At 38.7% G+C, this 22246-nt stretch overlaps 1 protein-coding gene across 3 annotated transcripts in view; it reads left to right on the top strand.

The window, feature by feature from the left end:
* Window positions 1-1640: 1640 nt before the first annotated feature.
* EEF1AKMT2 (EEF1A lysine methyltransferase 2) overlaps window positions 1641-22246 on the top strand; it is a 36503-nt gene continuing 15897 nt past the window's right edge. For 2 of the 3 annotated variants that reach the window (XR_003236798.2, XM_026010695.2), the window contains exons 1-5: window positions 1641-1807; window positions 3546-3611; window positions 4634-4748; window positions 19181-19288; window positions 21542-21758. Coding sequence is in view for 2 of the 3 variants with exons in the window: in XM_026010695.2 (XP_025866480.1) it covers window positions 1677-1807; window positions 3546-3611; window positions 4634-4748; window positions 19181-19288; window positions 21542-21758 (637 nt within the window). In the remaining variant the exon portion in view is untranslated. Of the gene's footprint in view, window positions 1808-3545; window positions 3612-4633; window positions 4753-19180; window positions 19289-21541; window positions 21759-22246 lie in introns of those variants that run through there. The other variant, XM_026010696.2, reaches the window with a different exon arrangement.

Genomic DNA, 22246 nt, shown 5'->3' with positions numbered 1-22246 from the left:
AGAGTAAATGAGAGAGCACACAAATAGGGGCAGAGGAAGAGGGAGAAGCACACTCCCTGTAGAGCAGAGAGCCTGACATGGGGCTCCATTCCAGGACCCCAGGATCGTGACCTGAGCCGAAGGCAGATGCCCAACTGAGCCACCCAGGCACCCCGATTTCTCACATTATACTGCAGATCTCCTAGTGGTAGTCAAACCAAGAGGCAGATGAATCTCAGGTTCATTGGTTGGGAGCAACTGGTAGAACCAGTCACCATCTATTTCAAGCATGGTGCAGGTGAGGAAGTTGTAGCACACAAAGGCTAGGAATCTTGGACAAGTTCAGGTGCCTGGTCAGGGACAGAGCTAAGATGGGCATTCAGGCATCTTGATTTCCAGCACTTTGTTCTATGACACTTCGATTCCCATGGTTGGAAAATTTGGGGGGTGGGAGGATGTGGTATGGTGGTGTCTATAAGGCATTTGTTTCTTGGGCATAAATTCCTATGTCCACCAGTGATGTCAAGTCCCAAGAGGGCAGAATGCTATTTTTAAGGCAAAATCTCAGCTACCAATTAAATTTCTGACCAGGAAGCCAAATAATGCAGTGGACTGTCCCAACTGCTTTCCAGACCTGACTGCGACGTGCATGCATGAGGTGATCTGTGCGTCTGCAGTGAGCAGTGTTGGCCTCAGATAGTGCGGATTTCGTATTGCCAGCCTTTCCCCAAAATGTAGAACCTTGAATAGTCCTGTTTTAAGAAATGCAGCTGAGTAAGTTTTTGTTGTCGTTGAAGATTTTATTTATTATTTACTTATGGAGAGAGACCGAGAGAGGGCAGTGCAAGGGAGGAAGAAGAGGGCAGAGAGATAGGGAGATAGAGAATCTCAAGCCGACTCTGAGCTGAGTGCGGAGCCCAGTGCCCGGCTCCATCTCATGACCTTGAGATCATGACCTAAGCCAAAGTCAGGAGTCAGTGGCTTAACAGGTTGGGCCACCCTGGCACCCTGGAAACTGAGTAACTTCAAACATTGAATTGACTTCATTGAGTGATTCATGACTCCGTGGGTACAAGGGAGCTCTGAGGAGTTGTACAAAATGTTAGGTTTTTATACGCAGAAGACTAGGGGGCTTGGGGAGTGAAGAATGGATTATTGCACCACCTCAAACAAGTGCAACACTGTCAACTATACATCGTCATCATTATAAAAAAGGTTATTTCAGGTAAGGTCACTTTCCCTTAGGGGAAGGCAGGAGGAATCTGGCAGGCAGATTACCTCACTCGTGCCCACCAGAAAATTCCAGGCTGATTGGTTTAAAATTCCATTCCTGGAAGAGGCTGAAAGTGCAGCTAAGTTGCATATTAAGTCTCAGTGATGTTGAGCAAAGCTGACTCCATTTTGGACCTGTTTCTTTTTCACAGCCCCTTAACACACAGCACTTAGGCGGGCACTTCAGGAAAGGTGCATCTGACCCTGGCAGCAGGGGGCGGCGCGGGGCGAGGCCCCGTCGGTCCGGTCCAGGTCGGGGCTTGGGAGCCTCTCCCCCCAGGACCAGAGCGGAGCAGGGAAAGCGGGAGGCCAGGAGCAGTAGAGAGGGCGGCCTCCCGCCGCCTAGACGCGCCCGCCCGCGCGTCCGCTCTGCCCGTACCTCGTCTCTATGGCGGCCCCAACGGCCCTCCGGGGCGCCGAGCGGGATGAACTCGGGCGCGGGCGGCGGCGGCTGCAGCGGCGGCGGCGGGGGCGGCGCTGGGGCCGCGGTGCGGTCCAGAAGGGGCAGCCCCGGAGGGGATGGCTTCGCCCCGTCGGCTCTGGGGACCCGAGAGCAGTGAGTGTGGCGTCCGGCAGGGGAGCGTGAGCCGCACGGCCCGGGCTGGGCCCCGAGGAGGGGATGGAGAGGGGAGAGGGAGGGGGAGGGGAGGGGATGGGAGGGGGATAAGGAGGGGTTGGAGATGGGGAGGGGGTTAGGGAGGGGAGGGGATGGGGATAGGGAGGGGGAGGGATACGGAGGGGATGGGGATCGGGAGGGGGAGGGGAGGGGGATAGGGAGGGGATGGAGATGGGGAGGGGAATAGGGAGGGGGAGGGGAGGAGGATAGAGAGGGGATGGAGATGGGGAGGGGGATAGGGAGGGGGAGGGGAGGGAGATAGGGAGGGGAGGGGGATAGGGAGGGGAGGGGATGTGAGGATAGGGAGGGGGAGGGGAGGGGGATAGGGAGGGGATGGAGATGGGGAGGGGAATAAGGAGGGGGATAGGGAGGGGATGGAGATGGGGAGGGGAATAGGGAGGGGGAGGGGAGGGGGATAGGGAGGGGGAGGGGATGTGGGGATAGGGAGGGGAGAGGAGGGGGTAGGGAGGGGGAAGGGAGGAGATGGGAGAGGGAGGGGGAGGAGAGGGAACGGGAGGGGGGATAGGGAGGGGAGGGGGATAGGGTGATAGGGAGGGGGGATAGGGAGGGGGATGGGGGAGGGGAGGGGGAGAGAAGAGGCTGGGAGGGGGATAGAGAGGGGGAGGAGAGGGGAAGGGGGGGATAGGGAGGGGAGGGGAAGGGGATAAGAAGGGGGAGGGGGGAGGAGGATAGGGCCTTGGAAGATGGGGATGACCTCGGGGCGTGAAGTGAGGAAGGTGGACAGGCTGGAATCCCCGAGGGGCCACCCTGGAGGTGGTTAAGAGGCACTTCAAAGAGTCGACGTGTCAGGGGGCTCGTGGGGTGCTGAATCGGCTCTGAAGCTCCTGGGAGCTTGGCCTTGAGGGGGTGTTGAACCCGAGGGGAAAGGGGGGGCGGGGCCGACCATAGGCCTAGCGAGCCAGGGTTGGGGGCACTGCTAAGGCTCCGGGGATGGGGTTGGAAGAGGTGGGACTGAAGGATGACGTGAGGAGGAAGCCGGGAGAAAGTGAGGTGACCTCACTCAGACCGATGCTCAGTAATTCCGAGCCAATTAATAGATGGGAGATCGAACGACCAGGGAAAGGTAAGGATGAAAGAGTGAGTTAGAGGATTGCAAGGGTGCAGCGATTCCAGAGAGAGGAACCCGGAAGAGAAGGCAAATGCTGGGGAGGGGGAAACTATTACTTCAAAGGAGTAAACCTTAGAGTTTAACCTTCAGGCAAAGCTTGTGTCTGCTGAGTTCTTTGTGAGTAACCACTGTATTGGTAGAAAAATCTGCGTGTCTGCACGTTCTAGTCTGAAATGTGCTGTAATGACACTCTGCCTGTACAGTGAAGTTTCGGACTTGTGTTTGGGGATTCAGGGATCCTTGGACAAAGAGTTGTTTGTATTTTTTTTTTTTTTTTGAGCTAAGATGTATAGTGTTTTTTATGTGTCAGGTATTGTACTCAGTGCTTTACATGTGTAAACTCACTCTGCTTGTCTGTGTCTTTCATTCTCTCGACACAAGGATGTTAATGGATCCTTAGGTCCATTGGAGATGGATCTATGTGCACGTACTGACTGACGACACTGATAATGTTTGAAACTTCTGTCATGAATATTTACAATGTATTAGAAACATTTAAATTGTAATACAGTTTGATTCAAGAATCTTGCTTTGCATTTGATTATATAGTTGGGATGCTGTCTATGAGAGAGAGCTGCAAACTTTTCAAGAATATGGAGATACAGGAGAAATCTGGTGAGTTAGAAAAAATAGTGGAATTATGATTCAGAAGAGAGAGAGAATGTTGTGTGTGTGTGTGTATTTGTGTGTGTGTGTCTTTTAAGTGCTTACCCCCAAAGAAAGACAACTCAGGAATCTTGGGAATCGTAGACTGATTCTGGCGTTAGTGGGTAGATTTAAAAAATCTCTCTCATCTCTCTTTTAATGGTCAAGACTTAAATTTGATAAGAATATAGGTATTCCCTGCTTTTTGAAAATTCACATTATGCCACTTGGGTTTTATGAAAGGCATTAGTACCTGTTTTGCTAACTGAAAGGAATCTAAAGATCTTTGCTTGCACGAAAAAAGGTGAAAAGCAAAAATAGAGTTCACTGTTTGTTTTTCAGTGAGCCATTAGAGAGGCAGTACACACTCCTAGCAGCAAGAGTGGCTCTGCCAAGCTCCTTCCCCAGGAACTATACTCAGCATTCCAGCATCAAGCTGTCATAGCTTTAAACAGTATCTGTGAGAGTCTGTGCTTTATCATGATTTATTTTGTGCATCTGTTAGCAAGATATATCTCAAGGTATCAGGTCTAAGAGAGGTTATCTTTGGGGTCTGAGAATGCTCAAAAAATTTTACTATATAAATTATTGGTCATTGCTTCTTTGCTTTGTGGCCTTTCACCTCAGGAAAGGTTTCATAGCAATGCTCTGCTTGCAGTTAGTGGGGGAAACCTGTATTAGGAAATTGCTGTTATCCTGTGATTGTCCTTTTACAATAAGCAATAAAATTTTGAGCTCTCAACATATTCAAGTTAATGCTGATGTAGAGAAGCATTAATAAGTAACATAGTGACCTTATCTATTCTGTTCCGTTCTTAGTAGTGTTCTCTCCTCAATAACAGTAGAGGTGTAGCTTAAGTCACAGATGTTACTTCTTCCTTTCAAAAAAGGCTAATTAAGCATTTTGAATAAGCTGCTTTAATGGAATATAGTTGTAATCTTTGCTCTATATTCCTCTGGTATTTGATTAACGGATTCTCTGTTTCTAATAGGTTTGGAGAAGAGAGTATGAATCGGCTAATAAGGTGGATGCAAAAACGCAAGATTCCATTGGATGCTTCAGTGCTTGATATTGGAACTGGAAATGGTGTTTTCTTGGTTGAACTTGTTGGTACTTTTAGTATTCATGTGTTAAAGCCAAATTTTAAAATGAAATTTAAAAAAAAGTCTTGGAAATGAGGATACTAACCATGTTAATCTAAAGTAATAGAGCAAAAAAAAAAAAAGTACAGCAATCATACCATTTACTTTTAGAAGCCACATGGTACAAAAGGGAGGCTGCATGGATTGTGAGAAAGCATTAAATGAGAAGTAGGGGGATCTGAGTCCTAGTCTTGGCCCTTCTGGCCTTAGTCTTGACCTTGAGCAAGCCACTTAATTTCTCTGGGTATAGTGTAGGTTCTTTCCTAAAGCTTTTGACTAGGTGATCTTAATTGGTTTCTTCTAGCTAAAAGCTCTGGAAATCTGTGTGTATAAAAGAAAGATGACTTTTTACACTTCTGGTAGGACATAAATACCTTATTTTCGGAGTGCATGGTTTGAAGAGAGTATTTTGTCTATGGGACTGAGTTTTGGCACAGGTTCTACTAACTAAACCATCACTGTTGTGTATCTGTTGTGTGCTCATTGCTGTGGCGTGTATTGTGGAGAAAATTAAAACACTTAGGCTTCCTTCTAGATGGCTTTACTGTCTTAATTTATAAGGATGTATATGTAATGGTGAAATTTATTAGGTGGCTTCTGTGTGCCAAGCCTTGTGCTGGGCATTGGGAACTTGAAAATGCAGACCTTTTGCTTGAGTTGTTCTAATATAGTAGAGGATGGACAGACGTATACGTAATTAACACTGTAGCTTAACGTGTGTGATAATGTATCACTGAGTATAGAAAAGAGAGCAATTAACTTTGGGGAACAGCAACGGGAAGGGTCTTGGAGGAGCTAATATCCAAGTTGGGTGGAAATTGCAGGGACCGGGGTCTGGTGAGTGTGAGTGAGGTGTAAAGAGGAAGAGAATTTCAAGCAATGGACACAATATTTAAAGATCTGAAGGTGCCTGGCTGGCTCAGTTGGTGGTGTGGGGCTCTTGATCTTGGAGTTGTGAGTTCAAGCCCCATGTTGGGTGTAGAGATTGCTACAAAAATAAATAAATAAAAAATCTTAAATAAAGAAAAACAAAGGTTTGAAGCAGCATATCATGTACTGGACTCATAAATAATTTGGTAAATTAGAATATAAAGTGTATATGTGGGGTGGACAGAATGAGGATTAAGTTAGAGGTAGCAGTTATATCATCTGCCATGCCTAATAGATTTTACTTTTAGGCCATGGGAAGCCTTTAAAATGTTTTAAGCAGTGGAGTATGATTAGAAAAAATTATGATAAATGTTTTTGAAACATTAAGGTATAACATATGTACATGTTAAAGTGCACAAATCAAAAGCATGTGGCTCAGTGAATTTTCACAAAGTTAACACACATATGGTCAGCTATGAACTATCACCCTGGTCAAAAAGTAAAATATTACAGACTCTAGAAACTCCCCTAAACACCCTACCAGTCCTTTCTAAATTACTCCCTCCTTCCCCTCTAGTGGTAATCACTGATGACGAGGTTTTAACATCAGAGATTAATTTGCCTGTTTTTAATTGTATAAAGTCTTTTTTGTTCTTGTTTTTTGAAGATTTTATTTGCTCATAAGAGACACAGAGAGAGGCAGAGACATAGGCAGAGGGAGAAGCAGGTTCCCTGCAGGGAGCCTGATGCAGGACTAGATCCCAGGACCCCAGGACTTGGGATCACAACCTGAGCCAAAGGCACACACTCAACCACTGAGCCACCCAGGTGGCCCTATTTTTGACTGTATAGATGGAGGGCTCCAGCATGTATTCTTTCCAGTGTACACATTCTGAGAAATTCGCTCAAGTTGTTTGTAGTAACACATTCATTTTCATTGCTATATAAGATTTAATTATACTGCAGTTTATTCATTCTCTTGCTTACCTTGTAGATTCTCTTGTAGATTCTTTTGGATTGCAGTATAATTATTTTAGTTTTATTTGTAGAGACTAATGATTTATCCTTTGAGACTAATAGTTTAAGTAGATTCAGATTTTTTACATATACAGTTGACTCTTGAACAACATAGGTTTGAAATATGCAGGCCCATTTGTGGTAAGAATACAGTAAATGATACACATAACATACAAAATACGTGTTAATCGACTGTTACGTTATCAGTAAGGTTTCCAGTCGACAACAGGCTATGGGGGTGCCTGGGTGGGTCAGTTGGTTAGGCATCCACCTCTTGATTTGGGCTCAGGTCATGATCTCAGGGTCATAAGATTGAGCTCTGTATTGTGCTGAGCGTGGAGCCTGCTTAGGATTCTCCCTCTCCCTCTGCCCCTCCCTCCTGCTTTCAAGAGCATATGCTCTCTCTCCATCTAAACAACAACAACAACAACAAAACCCCCAAATCCCGGTAGACTATTAATAAAGTTATGCGGAAATCAAAAGTTAAATGCCAATTTTTGACTGCTAGGGGTGTCAGCACTCCTAACTCCTCTATGTTGTTCAATGGTTAACTGTATAATTATGCAGACTATGAATAATGGCAGTTTTCTTTCTTCCTTTCTAATCCTTTATAACTTTTCTCCTCTATTACACTGTCTAGGATCTCTAATAGAATGTTGAAAAGAAGTGGTAACAGAAGACATCCTTGTCTTTTTTTCCCCTTTTCAGAGATTACTTTGAAAATTTCACTATTAGGTATGATGTTAGCTTGTAAATTTGTTTTTTAGATTACTTGGTATCAGACTAAAGTTTCTTCCTATTCCTCCTTTGTTAAAAGAGAGAGTGTGTAGGTGTGTTTCTCATGAATCTTGTTATTAAATGTTTTTCCTGTGATTGAGATAATCATATTAAGTTTGTTCTTTAGGCTATTTGTGTTGATGAATTACACTGATCATTTTCAAATGTTAAGTGTATTTCTGGAATGATACGTATATTATCAGCATATATATTATTAGGTTCTGTTTATTAATACTTTGTTTAGGATTTTTGCAGCTCTGTCCATGAGAAAGATTGTCTTGATAATTTAACTTTTGTGTAGTGTTCTGGTCAGTTTTTAGTACCAGGTTATGCTGGCATTATTAAATAAGAATGTATTTTTTGAAAGAGTTTATTAATAGTGTTTTTTCTTCCTTAAATGTTTGGTAGAATTCATTGGTGAAGCCACCTACATGTGGAATCTTTTAATTAAGGGAAGTTACTTTCTTTTTTAATGTGTACTTATTAAATGTAGTATAATGTGCATAGAGAAAAATGGTAATTTAAGTATATAGCTTTTACAAAATGAACACCTTGTAACTTACCAACCTGATCAAGAAATCATTGTTAGCATCATAGAAGAAGCCCCTTTGTGTCATTCCCTTCTAACGTTAACCACAATTCTAATTTTTTTTTTTAATTTTTATTTACTTATGATAGTCACAGAGAAAGAGAGAGAGAGAGAGAGGCAGAGACACAGGCAGAGGGAGAAGCAGGCTCCATGCACCGGGAGCCCGATGTGGGATTCGATCCCGGGTCTCCAGGATCGCGCCCTGGGCCAAAGGCAGGCGCCAAACCGCTGCGCCACCCAGGGATCCCCAACCACAATTCTGATGTCTGTCATATGTTAGCCTGGTTTTGGTGTTAGCTGTACTGGTTTTCTCACTGTGGTTTTTAATTAACATTTCTGTTATAACTAATGATGTTGAGCACCTTTTCATGTGCTTATTTGCTGTTTGAATATCCTCTTTGGTGAAATGGGTGTTCAGATCGTTAGGCCATTTAAAAAAAAATATTTTTAAAGATTTTATTTATTCATGAGAGAGAGAGAGAGAGAGAGAGGCAGAGACACAGGCAGAGGGAGAAGCAGGCTCCATGCAGGGAGCATGATACAGGATACTAGGATCACATCCTGGGCCGAAGGCAGGCGCTCAACCGCTGAGCCACCCAGGGATCCCTTTAGGCCATTTTTAAATTGGGTTATTTGTTTACTTATTGTTAAGATTTGAGGATTCTTTTTATTTTTTTATTTTTATTTTATTTTTATTTTTTTTATTTATTTATGATAGACATAGAGAGAGAGAGAGAGAAAGAGGCAGAGACACAGGAGGAGGGAGAAACAGGCTCCATGCCGGGAGCCCGACGCGGGACTCGATCCCGGGACTCCAGGATCACGCCTTGGGCCAAAGGCAGGCACTAAACCGCTGAGCCACCCAGGGATCCCCTATATTTGAGGATTCTTTATGTATTCTGGATGTAAGTTCTTTACCAAGAACTAAATGTTTTCTCCCATTCTTTGGCTTTTTTTAATTAATAATACTCTTTGAAGGGTAGGAGTTCTTGATTTTGGTGAAGTCCAGTGTACTAACTTTTTTCTCATATAGATTGTGCTTTTGTGGTCATAATAACTCTTTGCCTAATCCAGGGTCACACAAATTTTCTCCTATGTTCTGAAAGTTTAAAGTTTTACCTATTACATTTATTTTTATTTTTTGTTTTTGAATTTTGTTTTTAAGCTCACCCACTGTGGGGCTTGAACTCAGAGCCTTGAGATTAAGAATCACATGCATCACTGACTGAGCCAGTTAGGTGCCCTTATCTTTTACATTTAGATTTATGATTCTTTTTTTTTTTTTTTTAATTTTTATTTATTTATGATAGTCACAGAGAGAGAGAGAGAGGCAGAGACACAGGCAGAGGGAGAAGCAGGCTCCATGCACCGGGAGCCTGATGTGGGATTCGATCCCGGGTCTCCAGGATCGCGCCCTGGGCCAAAGGCAAGCGCCAAACCATTGTGTAGATTTATGATTCTTTTGGAAATTTTCTGTAAGGTTTCAGATACTGGTTGAGGTTCTTTTTTTTTTTTTCTTTCACATGTGACTGTTGTATTGTTTCCATTATATTTTGAAAAGATAATCCTGTGTCCATTACTTTGAGTTTTATCTGTTTTCTTTCTTTCTTTTTTTTTTTTCTTCAAGATTTTATTTATTTATTCATGAGAGACTGAAAGAGAGGCAGAGACACAGGCAGAGGAAGAAGCAGGCTCCATGCAAGGAGACCAATGTGGGACTCGATCCCAGGAATCTGGAATCATGCCCTCAGCCAAAGACAGATGCTCAACCACTGAGCCACCCAGGCATCCTGAGTTTTACCCTGAGTTTTACCTGTTTTCGATATGCTATAAATGATGTTATGGTTATACACTTTATTTAGTTAGTTTTTGATCTCCCCTTCTGCTGAACAGGGAATTGTGAAGTTCTCTTTTCAGAGATGGCTTACAGTATTTCACTGTTTGGTGAAACACTAGGTGGCTTCATTTTAGTGTGATAGAGTATTAAACTATATGAAAATACCAGTTTATTTAATTATGCAGTCATTCATTCATTTATGCATTTGCTCCCATGTTGAAGGGTACTGGGACTGTTTTTAGTACTCAATTATTAGTGATACTGCCAAACAATTTTCCGAAATGGTTATACTAGTTTATACTCCTGCTGGCAGTATGAGAAGTCCATCCTTGCCAACTCCTGGTCTTGTCAGTTTATACGATTTCAGTAATTTTGGTAGGGCGTAGTGGTATCTCATGATTTTATTATTTCCTGATGACTAAAGATGTTGAACATATTTTCATATGCATCTTGGGTATTTGGCTATTCTTTTTTGTGAAGTGTCCCACTTTTCTTGCCTATGTTAAAATTGGATTGCCTGTGTTTTTCTTATTGATTTGTAGGAGTCCTTTGTATCACAAAATACTTTCATCTAATGCATGGCTTGCCTTTTCACTTTTATAATAGCATTTTTTGATAAAAACAGTTTTTTAATTTTAGTAAAGCTTAATATATCATTAAAAATATTAGTAGTGCTTTTGCATATTCTGTATTAAACCTTGCCTGTCCTGAGTTATAAATATATTTTTCTTTGTGTTCTCCTGGGAGCTATGTTGTTTTCTTCGCATTTAGGTTCTGATGAATTGTTGTGCATGTTGTGAGATCAAGTTTGAGGCTTATTTTTTCTCTTATGACTATCCAGATAACCCAGCACCATTTTATTGAAATGTCCATCCTTTGCCCCACTGTACTTTGGTCATAAGCTAAGTAGTGCTGTGTGCTTGGGTCTGTGTCTGGATTCTTTATTCTATTCCTTTGGGTTTGTTTGCTTAACCTTATGCTAGTGCCTTGCTGTCCTGATCACTGCAGCTTTGTCTTCATATTTGGTTGATGTAAATTCTCCAACATTGATCTCTTTTCCATTGTGGTCTTGGCTATTGTTAGGTTAGCTTTTCCCATCTTTATTTAAATTTTAGAATAATCTTACCACTTTTCGGGGAAAAAAGCATACCCTGGCATTTTGATTAGGATTGGATAGAATTTACAGACTAATTCAGGGAGGATGCATATTTATTTAAATTTTAGACTTGTTACTTTTCAGGAAAAAAAAATCGTAGGATTTTGATTCAGACTGCATTGAATTTGGGAAGGATTTAGATTTTTACAGTATTGAGTCTCTGAATCCATGAACATGATATGTTCCTCCATTTATTTAGTTCTTTATATTCCCTCAGTAATATTTTGTACTTTTCTCTGTAGAGATCTTATTTATCTTTTCTTAGATTGATCCCTAGATATTTGTTGTTGTTCCAGTTGTTACTGTTATGCTTTTAAGATTTTATTTTCTAGGAGTGCCTGGGTGGCTCAGTTGGTTAAGTGTCTGACTCTTGCTTTCTACTCAGGTCATGATCTCAGGGTCATGGGATCCAGCCCCATGATGGGCTCTGTGCCCACCGTGGTGTCTGCTGGGGATTATCTCCCTCCTCCTTAACCCCTTCCCCTGCTTGTACTTTTTCTCTTTCTCTAAATGAATAAATAAAATCTTAAATTTTTAAAAACTTTCTAATAGTTCATTGCTAGTAAATAGAAGTACAACAGATTTTTCTATTAATCTTGTGTCCAGTAATTCAGACATTAATTCTAATAGTTTATTTATAAGTTCTTTTGGATTTTCTTACATACAGTAATGTCATGTAGTTTTATTTCTTCAAGTTCAACTTTGATGTCTTGCTTATTGAGATACTGTGTACTCTCGAATACAATGTGGAATAGAATTATTAAGGCAGGTGGCCCGTTACACTGCCTAGCATAGGAGGAAAGCTTCTAATATTTCTCCACTAAATATGATGTCAGCTATAGGTTTTTATAGTCTTTATCAGATGAGGGTTTTCGTTTATATTCCTCATTTAAGTTTTAATCACGAATGAGTGTTGAATTTGATCACTGGCTTTCTTTGATATCCATTGAGATAAGATGATTTTTCTTGATTCTGTTAATGTTGGATTGATTGATTTTAGGGATGGGGTATCTTTACTTTTTTAATTGATATTTTTATTCAAATAATTTTAGGGATTGATTTTTTTTTTTTTCTAAGTAAGCTCTGTGCCCAGTGTTGGGCTTGAGCTCTACCCACTGAGCTTGCCAGATGCCCCTGATTGTTCACTGTTAAAACAAACTTCCATTCCTCAAGTAGAACAAGTCTGATTGTTGTGTATTATCCTTTTCATATATTACTGGATTTCATTTGGTGGTATTTATTTTGCTTATGATTTATATAGTTTCATCAGAGAGATTAGCCAGTAATATTCCTTGTCTGAAATTTTCATGTGAGGTTTTTGTATCAAGGTTATGTTGGCCTCAGAACTGGATGGGAAATTGCTCGCCTTTTATTCTTTGGAAGAATTTGTAATTGGCTTTGTTTCTTCCTTAAACATTCAGAAGAATTCTTGATGACATGCTCTGGAATGTGGAGGTTTTTTTTGTTTGTTTGTTTTTTGGTAGGGTTTGAGTCAGTTTTGTGTTTTTCAAGAAATTTGTCCACTTATCTGAATTTTTTTAATATTTTATTTATTTATTTATGAGAGACACACAGAGAGAGGCAGAGACACAGGTAGAGGGAGAAACAGGCTCCATGCAGGGAGCCTGATGCGGGACTTGATCCCGGGACTCCAGATGGCAGGCGCTAAACTGCTGAGCCACCCAGGGATCCCCCATTTATCTGAATTTAAAAATTTTATTGGCATCAAGTTGTTCATAATTTGCTGTTAAATTTTTAAAATTTACATATTGTGAAATTGACTTTTTTACATGGAGTTCTGTGGATTTTAACACTTGTACAGATTGCCGTAATCACCTTTATAGTCAGGATGCAGAATAGTTGCATTCTATATAACCATACATTTTTCCCCTGGTAGCCACTGATCTGTTCTCTATCACTAGTTTTGTGTTTTTGAGAATGTCCTATAAAATGGAATTATGCAGTATTATAGTCTTTTGAGATTGCCTTCTGTTGTTCAAAATAATGCTTTTGAGATTCATCCACGTTTTTGTGTGTATCAGTAGTCATTTTTATTGCTGAAAAGTATCTGATATATGGTTATATCACAGTTTGTTTATCCATTTACTTGTTGGAAGGGCATATGAGTTGTTGCTAAGTTTTTGGCAATTATGAATATGCTGCTATAAACATTTGTGTAGACGTTTTTGTGTGAACATGTTTAAGTTTTCCAACTATATGTTATTAGAAACTGCCAAGCCATTTCTGAATAATTGTACCATTTTACATTCATATTTCACATACATGAGCAATGTATGATAGTTCTGTATTTTTGCTGAAATTTGGAATTGTCCGTGTTTGGTGTTTTAGCCCTGTAATATTTATATACAGCATCTAATCATGGTTTTAGTTTGTAGTTCTCTGATGGCTAATTAATTTGAACATGTTTTCATGTACTTAATTGCTATCTTTATATCTTGTATGGTGAAATTTCTGTTCGAGTCTTCTCATTTGGACTGAATTGTTTGTTTTCTTACTGTTGAATTTTGTGAATTCTTTGTGTATTCTGAATACAAGAATTCTCTGAAACATCATTGTAAATGGTTTCTCTCAGTCTAGCTTTTCTTTTCTTCTCTTAAGAAATGAAAAGTAAAGTTTATGACTTTGATAAAGCCCAGTTTATTGAGTTATTTGTATTTTTTCTATTAAATATCTCTATGTGGGGCTCAAACTCATGACTCTAAGATTGAATTGCTTGCTCTGTAGACTGAGCCAGCCATGTACCCCTAGTTGTTGTTTCTTTTTAATGTATCATGTTTTTGGTATCCTGTTTAATAACTCTTCGCCTAATCTTTTTTCTCCTTTCTTTTCCCCTAAAAGATTTTATAGTTTTAATTTTTTATGTTTGGATTTATGATCTTTTTGAATTAATTTTTTTAAAAAAGGTTTTATTTATTAGAGAGAGAGTGAGTGAGCACAGGTAGGGGGAATGGCAAGCAGAGGTAGAGACCCAGGGTCCTGGGATTGAGCCCCAAGTTGGGCTCCCTGCTCAATGGGGAGCCTGCTTCTCCCTCTCTGCCTTTTGCTCCCCCTGCTTTGTGTGTGCTCTCTCTCTCTCTCTCAAATAAATAAAATCTTAAAAAAAAAAAAAAGATATGAGGCTCAAGTCAAGATTCTTTTGTGTGTGTGCATATAGATGTCCCTTTGTTTTAAAGCATTTATTGAAAACACTGCCCTTTCTTTAATTATCCTTTCATCTTTGCCAAAAATCAGTTTGCCATATTTTTGTATATCTATTTCTGGACTCTATCCTGTTTCATTGATATATGTATCTATCCCTTTGTAACACCACACTGTCTTGATGAATATAACTTTTAGTAAATCTTAAAAGTGGAATAGTGTGATTCTGCCAATTTTATTCTTTTTTCAAATATTGTTTTGGCTGTCCCAATTCCCTTGCCTTTCCAAATAAATTTTAAAATCTATTTGTATTTATCTACAAGAGAATCCATGCTGAAAATTTGGTTGGAATTGAACTAAAATCTGTAATTTGAGGAGAAGTGACATCTTTACTATCTAGAGTCTTCCAGTCCATGAATATGGTATGTCTCTTCATTTATTTAGGTCTTCCTTGATTTCTTTCATCTGCATTTTTTCATTTTCAGCATATAGATCCTGTATATATTTTTATACTTGTATTATATATATATGCTTTTGGGGTATTAAATGTATTGCTTTTTGAAATTCAGTTTCCAGTTGTTTGTTGCTAGAAATCTGGTTGATTTCTGTGTGTTGACCTTGTATGCTGTAACCTTGCATTTATTAGTTCTAGGAGTTTTTTGTTGGGTTTTCTGAGCTTTTTTACATAGACTATCTTATTGTTTATAAATAGGGGCAGTTTCAGTTCTTCTTTTTTAATTTGTATGCCTTTTATCTCTTTTCTTGCCTAATTACACTAGGTATGGCTTTCCAGTACAGTGTTAACTAGGAGTGTTAACAAAGGACATTTCTGCCTTGTTCCAGTGTTAGTGATCCAATCTATGTGTACATTTCACCATTAAGGATGATGTGTTAGCTTTAAGGATGTGTTAGCTTTAAAAAAAGGGGGAGGAGTGTATTAGCCTTAAGATTCTTTAGATGTCTATTGTCAGGTTGAGGAGATTTCCTTTCTATTTCTAGAACAGATGTTGAGTATTTTATAGTCTTATTAAAGTTAATTCATTAGAGGGATTTTGCAGTTTTTGAGGAATTAGTCCAGTATATATAAACAGAATTAGACTATGGATGATGTGGCTTATTCTGGGAATGCATTGTTGGTTCCTTGTATGAAAATCATTTAATCTATCATATTAACAACCTAAAAAAGAAAAACCTCATGATTATATTCTTTGACCGGAAAAACATTTTTGGCGGGAGTCTGGAAATAGCAACATTAGACCTTTTCATGTTGTTCCACAGGTCTGTGAGATTCTGTTCAATTTTCCCCCCATTTTTCTCTGTTGATTAGATTTGATGTCTTCAAGTTCATGGACTTTTTTTCCTCCTCTTTCTATTCTATAACTAAGCCTACATGTTGCAGTTAGTTGATAGTCTATTAAGGCTTTTTTTTTTTTTTTTCTCCCTGCAGCTTTTTCTTACTTTGTGGTGTATTTTTGTAGAAGGTAGTTTATTAGTCCCAAATGATTTTCCACAGTGTAGATTTTCTAATTGTACTTCTATCATTTAAAATGTTTTCTGTGCCCTGTATTTTCTGCAGGTTGGAAGTTAGACCTAGAATAAGGTTCAGGAAACTAGAGTTGGAGGGTCGAATCTGGCCTTCCTCTTTTTAAAAAATATTGAAATGTAGCTGTACCTATCCATATACATATTGTCTGTAGCTGTGTATGTGCTGGAGTGGTAGAGCTGAGTAGTTGTGACAGAGACTGTAGACTGGGAAAGCCTAACGTATTTATGCCCTGTTCCTTTAAAGTAAAATTCTGATAATCTGTGATTCAGAGATTTTTACAAACTTAGTTATTTTTCAAAATGAGTTTAATAGGTGGTCATTGATATTTGCCTCTGTAGTGCATATTTTGTTTGTGTTTTTGTGATGTTAATAGCTATTGCTTATATTCTGTGCCTTTTAAGTGTTTCATCTACGTTTTTGATGCATTTTTTTGTTTTTGCTGGGTGATTTATTTATTTATTTATTTATTTATTTATTTATTTATTTTTTAAAGATTTCATGAGAGACACACAGAGAGGGAGAAGCAGAGACGTAGGCAGAGGGAGAAGCAGGCTTCATGCAGGAAGCCCGATGTTGGATTCGATCCCGGGACTCCAGGATCATGCCCTGAGCCAAAGGCAAACGCTCGACTGCTGAGCCACCCAGGCATCCTGCTGGGTGTATGATTTTAGATTGCTGTTTTTCCTTTTCTGTTTTCTGGCTTCCATTCTTTATGACTTATGGCTGCCAGTCTTATTGTCAGTCTAGTGAAGGTGATCTGTTGTTCCTGTGTGTCTCCCCAGCCCCGCTCCTTGGATGCTTTTGAGATTTTCCTCTTTTTAGTTTTTATCAGATACACTATGCTGGCTTTTGCTTTTGCTTTTTCTTTTCCTTTTTCTTTTCTCCTGTTTTGTTTTCTTTATCTTGCTTTAGGTTTATATTGCTTCTTCAATCTGAAGCTTGGGGTCCTTCATTGGTATTAGAAAATTCTTACCTGTATGCCATTTTCTCTTCTGCCCTGTTTTCCTTTCTTCTCCTGCTAAGATTCCTATTTTATATGTGTGTGTACATATATATGTTTATTTATATATATTTATATATAAATATATGTTTATATATTTACATATACTTATATACTTATACATATAAATATATATATATGTTTGATCTTATACTCTGTTATATTTTGTTTTCCAAAGTCTTTGCTTTTTTAATTGTCTATTCTTTTGTTCTATGCTTAATAGGAGTATTTTCTTTTGACCTTTCTTCCAATTCACTAATTTTTTTTCTGTGTTTAATCAGCTGTCAAGATGACCTGTGAATCTGCTTATTTTAAAAAATATTTTATTTATTGGACAGAGAGCAAGAGAGAGAGAGCACAAGGAGTGGGAATGGCAGCCAGAGGGAGAGGGAGAAGTAGCTCCCCACTGAGCAAGGAGCCCAATGCGGGACTCAGTCCTAGGACCCTGGGATCATGACCTGAGCCAAAGGCAGATGCTTAACTCACTGAGCCACCCAGGCACCCTTGAATCTCTTTAATTATTGCATTTTTTTTTTTCATTTCTGCTATTCATTTGGTTCTTTGTCATAGTTTTCAATTCTCAGAATTCTCCAAGAACTGTCACTTATTTCATTTATTTGAAAATTGGTTTCTGATAATTATTTTATTTGGGCCTCCTGTGAGTCTTTTCTAATGTCATTTCTTCCCCCTTCATTTCTTGTCATTTTTTTTTTTTTCCTTGAATGTCTCCTTATTTTTCACTGAATGCCAGAAACCAAATGTGAAAAATGTTGGAGATAGTTTGAGATTTTGGATGATTGTTGTAGAAACCTAAAACATCTATATATGATATTTTTTATAAGTTCTGTTGTGAGAAGAGGGAACATAAGAGGAGAACTGGTAAAAGTCAATTCATAGAATTATTCTGGCTTCCTGATAGAGAAGGAATTGAGAGAAACTGGGAGAAAATGATCAGAGTATGGAGTGGGACACCTAGAAGAATTGGAGATTGGCATCGAAGCAGGGATGTTAGACCTTGAGATTAAAATAAAGATAATCAAAGGGAGCAAAATTCTGTGGAATGTAATTTGGTATGTTGCTAGAGTTTAGATTAGAATCAGTCACTAGTGATGAAAAGTCAGGGAAGTCTTAATGGAAGGTGTAGGTGTAGGTTAAGTTTTGAAGGAAATAAATTGAGTAAATAGTGAAGAGTAGGGAGACAATTTCAGGCTACATTGTAGTTTTCAACTGCTTTCTCTTCAAATTTCCTTTGAAATTACCTTTGGCCTGATCTAAAAATGTTCAGCATAGTGTTAGGGGGTTGGGGTAAGGACCAGAAGCAATCATACTTTTGCCATAGGCTCCACATATCCTAGGTGCAGTCATGTGGCTTGTAAACTGCTGGGACTATAGCTTTAGGCTCAAAACTCTCTCTCTCTCTCTCTCTCTCTTTTTTTTTTTTTTTTTTTGAGAATTTATTGATAGAGCATGAGAGAGAGAGCGTGCACATGAGCAGTGCGGAGGGGTAGAGGGAGAAGCTGACCCCCTGCCAAACAGGCTATCCAGTGTGGGGCGTAATCCCAGGACCCTGGGATCATGACCTGAGCCGAAGGCAAATGCTTAACCACCTGAGCCATTCAGGTGTCCTAGGCTCAAAATGCTTTTTTAAATTTATTTTTTTACTTTTTTTTAATTTTAAAGATTTTATTTATTCATTTGAGATAACACAAGCAGGGGGCGGAGGGAGAGGGAGAAGCAGGCTCCCTACTGAGCAGAGAGCCTGACATAGGGTACCATCCCAGAACCCCAGGATCATGACCTGAGAGGAGGGCAGATACTTAACTGACTGAGCCACCCAGGAGCCCCTAGGCTCAAAACTCTCAACGTCCTCTGAGCCTTAATTTTTTGGGGATATTAATACCTGCCCAACCTATTTCACATAGTTTTTGTAAACATTTTGAAAACAAAAAGTGTAACGTGATTAATAATCACTTCACTGGTGGAAAATTGTAATTTAGAATTATAGTGAAGGAAAATTTTTCAGGAGCTTACTATGTATGCATTTCATCTATTCATATAACTTAACTGTGCTAAGTAAAATTTATGATCGATTTATGTGTGAATTAGAGCATATTAATATCAGAAGTTAATGTTACATTTTTCTACTAAGGGCAAAATATTATACATACATTCTCACTATCTATGAGAGAATGAATTTTCTTTTGAAATAGAACTTAAATACTATAAAAGCAAATGAGTTGTCACTTGATGTGAATTTAAATTCTTAGTTTCTATTTAGATTCTACAATAAAATTTAAACTGTAGATTATTGGATTGTATATGTCACTTGATCTATTAAATAAATTAAACAGTCGCAGTCCTAAAGGAATGTTGTAATTCATAAGCAAAGCAGTTTGTTAAAACCTTATTTTAAACTAAAGTATAAAATTGTTTCTCTGTCTCTAGGCAAAATCTGGTTTCTGTAATATTACTGGAATTGATTATTCTCCTTCTGCAATACAGCTTTCTGGAAGTATTATAGAGAAAGAGGGTTTATCTAACATTAAGTTAAAGGTAACTATTATATTACTGTAACTTATGTAATAGGGGTTATAAAGTATTAAGTATTTCTAAAGTATATTTGCTAACTATCTTTTGTACTCAAATTAAGGATTAATTATCAGTAATCCAAATTGAAACATTTTTAAGTAACTATTAAAATTTTCAATGTAGTTGGCTTGGGGAAGTTATTTTCTTCTCTTCCTGTGTGCAGGTGTGTGGTGTGTTCATTCTCTCATATTTGCAAATACAAATAATAGCTAACTTTGGATTAACTAGATCAAAAAGTTGTAAGTACATCAAGTGGTGTAGTGCTGCCAAAGATTACTTAGTTCTTTTGTGTGTGTTCTGTGATCTGTGAGGAGATGATGACTCTTGGATTTATATATCTAGCCCAGGCTTCTCTGAGCTCTAGAATGATTTAAAAACTGCGTGTTTTGCACTTCTTCCTGGATAGTCTCATGTAGTCCAAAATGAAACTCTTAGTTTCTCTTTAAACCTGCTTTACCCCAGTCTTCCCAATTCTGTTACTGATACCACCATTCACCTGTTGTATTAGCCTAAAACCAACCCAAGGAGTCGTCCTTGATTCTTCTAAGTCCCATGTCTCATTCTGTTGGTTTTGTCTTGTGTATCAGGCACGTGATCATTCCTTGCTGTTTCCACTGTTCCCTCCTAAGTCTGAGCTGCCACCATTTCTTGTCTACAGCTACAGTGGCCTCTTAACTTGGCTTCTCCATTTCTCCTCTTGCCACGCCACTGTCTACTACCACAGGGCAAGCAGAGTGATTTATTGAAATATCAATCAGCTCCTGTCACTGCCTTGGTCATGAGCCTCCAAGGGCTTTCTCATTGTATAGAGAATGGAATCTGAATGCCCACCCCACCTCACAAAGCCCCTCATTTCTTACCTGTTTTCCTCTTTGTCACCAGTATTCCAGTCACACTGGCTTGCTTTCTGCTCCTGAAACATGTCTAGCCTGTTCTTTTCCAGTCTTTCTACCTGCCATTCTCTGTCTAGAATATTCTTGCCCCAGATCTTGTTTGGTTCCTTCTCTCAGTCAGATCTGTGCTCAAATATCACCTTTGGAGGCCTTTCATATCTTTTCCAAAGCATTTCTCTTCCCAGACCCTGCTGTCTTCATTACTCTGTTTTTATTGTCTTCATACCACTTTATCTAAAATTATTCGTTTGGCTTACTTATTTGTTGTGTCTCCCTTTAGAGAATATAAAGTGTATTCTCATACAGGGACTCTTTCTTTTTTGTTTACTATTATATTCCCAGTGACTGAAAAACCCTGCCTATAATAGGTGTTCATAATATACTTGTTGAATAAACGAGTAGTTTGATACAGGCGTTTAGCTCTAAACTTGGCTCCTAGGAATGGTGGAGCCATTTTTTGCTTCAGGTATAATGAATACTTTGGTGGGAAGAGGAAAAATAACATGTTCTAATAAACATAGAATCTACATTTTAAAATCAAAGAGTTTTAGATAATATGCTATTTATGATTACTGTATTAAGTTTGAATAATCATGAGCTAATTGATTACTTTTTAAGAGTAGCTTTTCAGAATGAAGTACACTGGCAAATTATTGTATTAAATGAAATTGAGGCAGATCACAGTTTCAAATGCTTATATTAATAGGTTATTGAAAATGAATGATATGCTGGTATATGATCTTCACAACCTAAAGTGCATGATATTTATAAAGTTAAGTAGCTGCAGTTTAAATAGTCCTTTGACTTCGTAAGCTTTATGCCGTTCGTTTTATTCATTAGTTGGTTTGTAAGCTGCTGAATTAGGGTGGAGGGACTTCTGATCTACTGTAAGTCACACGACTGTAATAATATCAGCTGAAAATCATCTTATTTTTAATGACCTGTTTGAGTTCCACATAATTTTTATTATCTTAAAAACATTTCAAATGTTCTATTTTTTGACGGAAATAACTTTTTCGTAAGCCAGGCTTGCAGGCTCTATTATGTGCTGGTGATATTAGGCAGTACACCTGGCTTTCATTTGTTTCCAAATTTGTAGAGATTTGGAATGTCCAGGAAACCCTGTCTCTCTTACTAATCTTAGTTTTAATGATCTTGGGATGAAGCATGTAAAAGTTAGCTATAAAGTTGAAAATATGTTTATTATATGTAAAATGCCATCATAATTAATTGGTCTTTTTATCCATAAACGTTTACAGATTGTCACTTAAATTCAGGAGAGATTGTGTTACTTGTTCTCATAAGACATTGATTTTTAATATAGGTAGAAGACTTTTTGAATCTTTCCACAAAGCTGTCTGGATTTCATATTTGTATTGACAAAGGGACTTTTGATGCCATAAGCCTTAATCCTGACAATGCGATTGAGAAGAGGAAGCAGTATGTGAAATCCCTCTCTGGGGTGTTGAACGTGAAAGGCTTTTTTCTAATAACCTCATGTAATTGGACCAAGGAAGAGTTGCTAGATGAATTCAGTGAAGGTAAATGGCTATATGTTGTTACTGTGTGCTTACCTTAGGTTTCATGTACTTAAATAGGATTTTTTTCCCCATTGGTGTTACAGTGTTTTAGTGTCCCCTTTGTGGGAATTGCCTGCTTTTCTTCTCAAGTGTAAATGCAAAGGGCAAAGAAATAATATCCAGAGATCCAGAGTACTTTCTAAAATTTTCCAAGAAATCCTGGCAGTTAGGTACTAACATTTATGAGCCTATAAAAGTTAAGTTCTTTTTTAAGCAGTATAATCTCTTATTTAGAGACTCAAACAGTAAGTACGTATATTGTGCTTCAGACTTTAGTGTACTGATCTACTGGTGATAGTGATAATAGGAATCAGTAATGTGCAAATGGAAGTAGTATTTTTAAAAACCTTACATGAGAGTTTTAATTCTATAAATACTTTCTGTATCTTGCTAATAGTCATTTAGGTTTTAGGATTTAACTTTTTTTCAGTATATACAGAACAATTATT

This window comes from Vulpes vulpes, chromosome 15, assembly GCF_048418805.1.
Source record: "Vulpes vulpes isolate BD-2025 chromosome 15, VulVul3, whole genome shotgun sequence".
Classification (NCBI taxonomy): domain Eukaryota; kingdom Metazoa; phylum Chordata; class Mammalia; order Carnivora; family Canidae; genus Vulpes; species Vulpes vulpes.
Note: the sequence above shows the minus strand (reverse complement) of the source record. Positions and strands in the feature narration are given on the sequence as shown.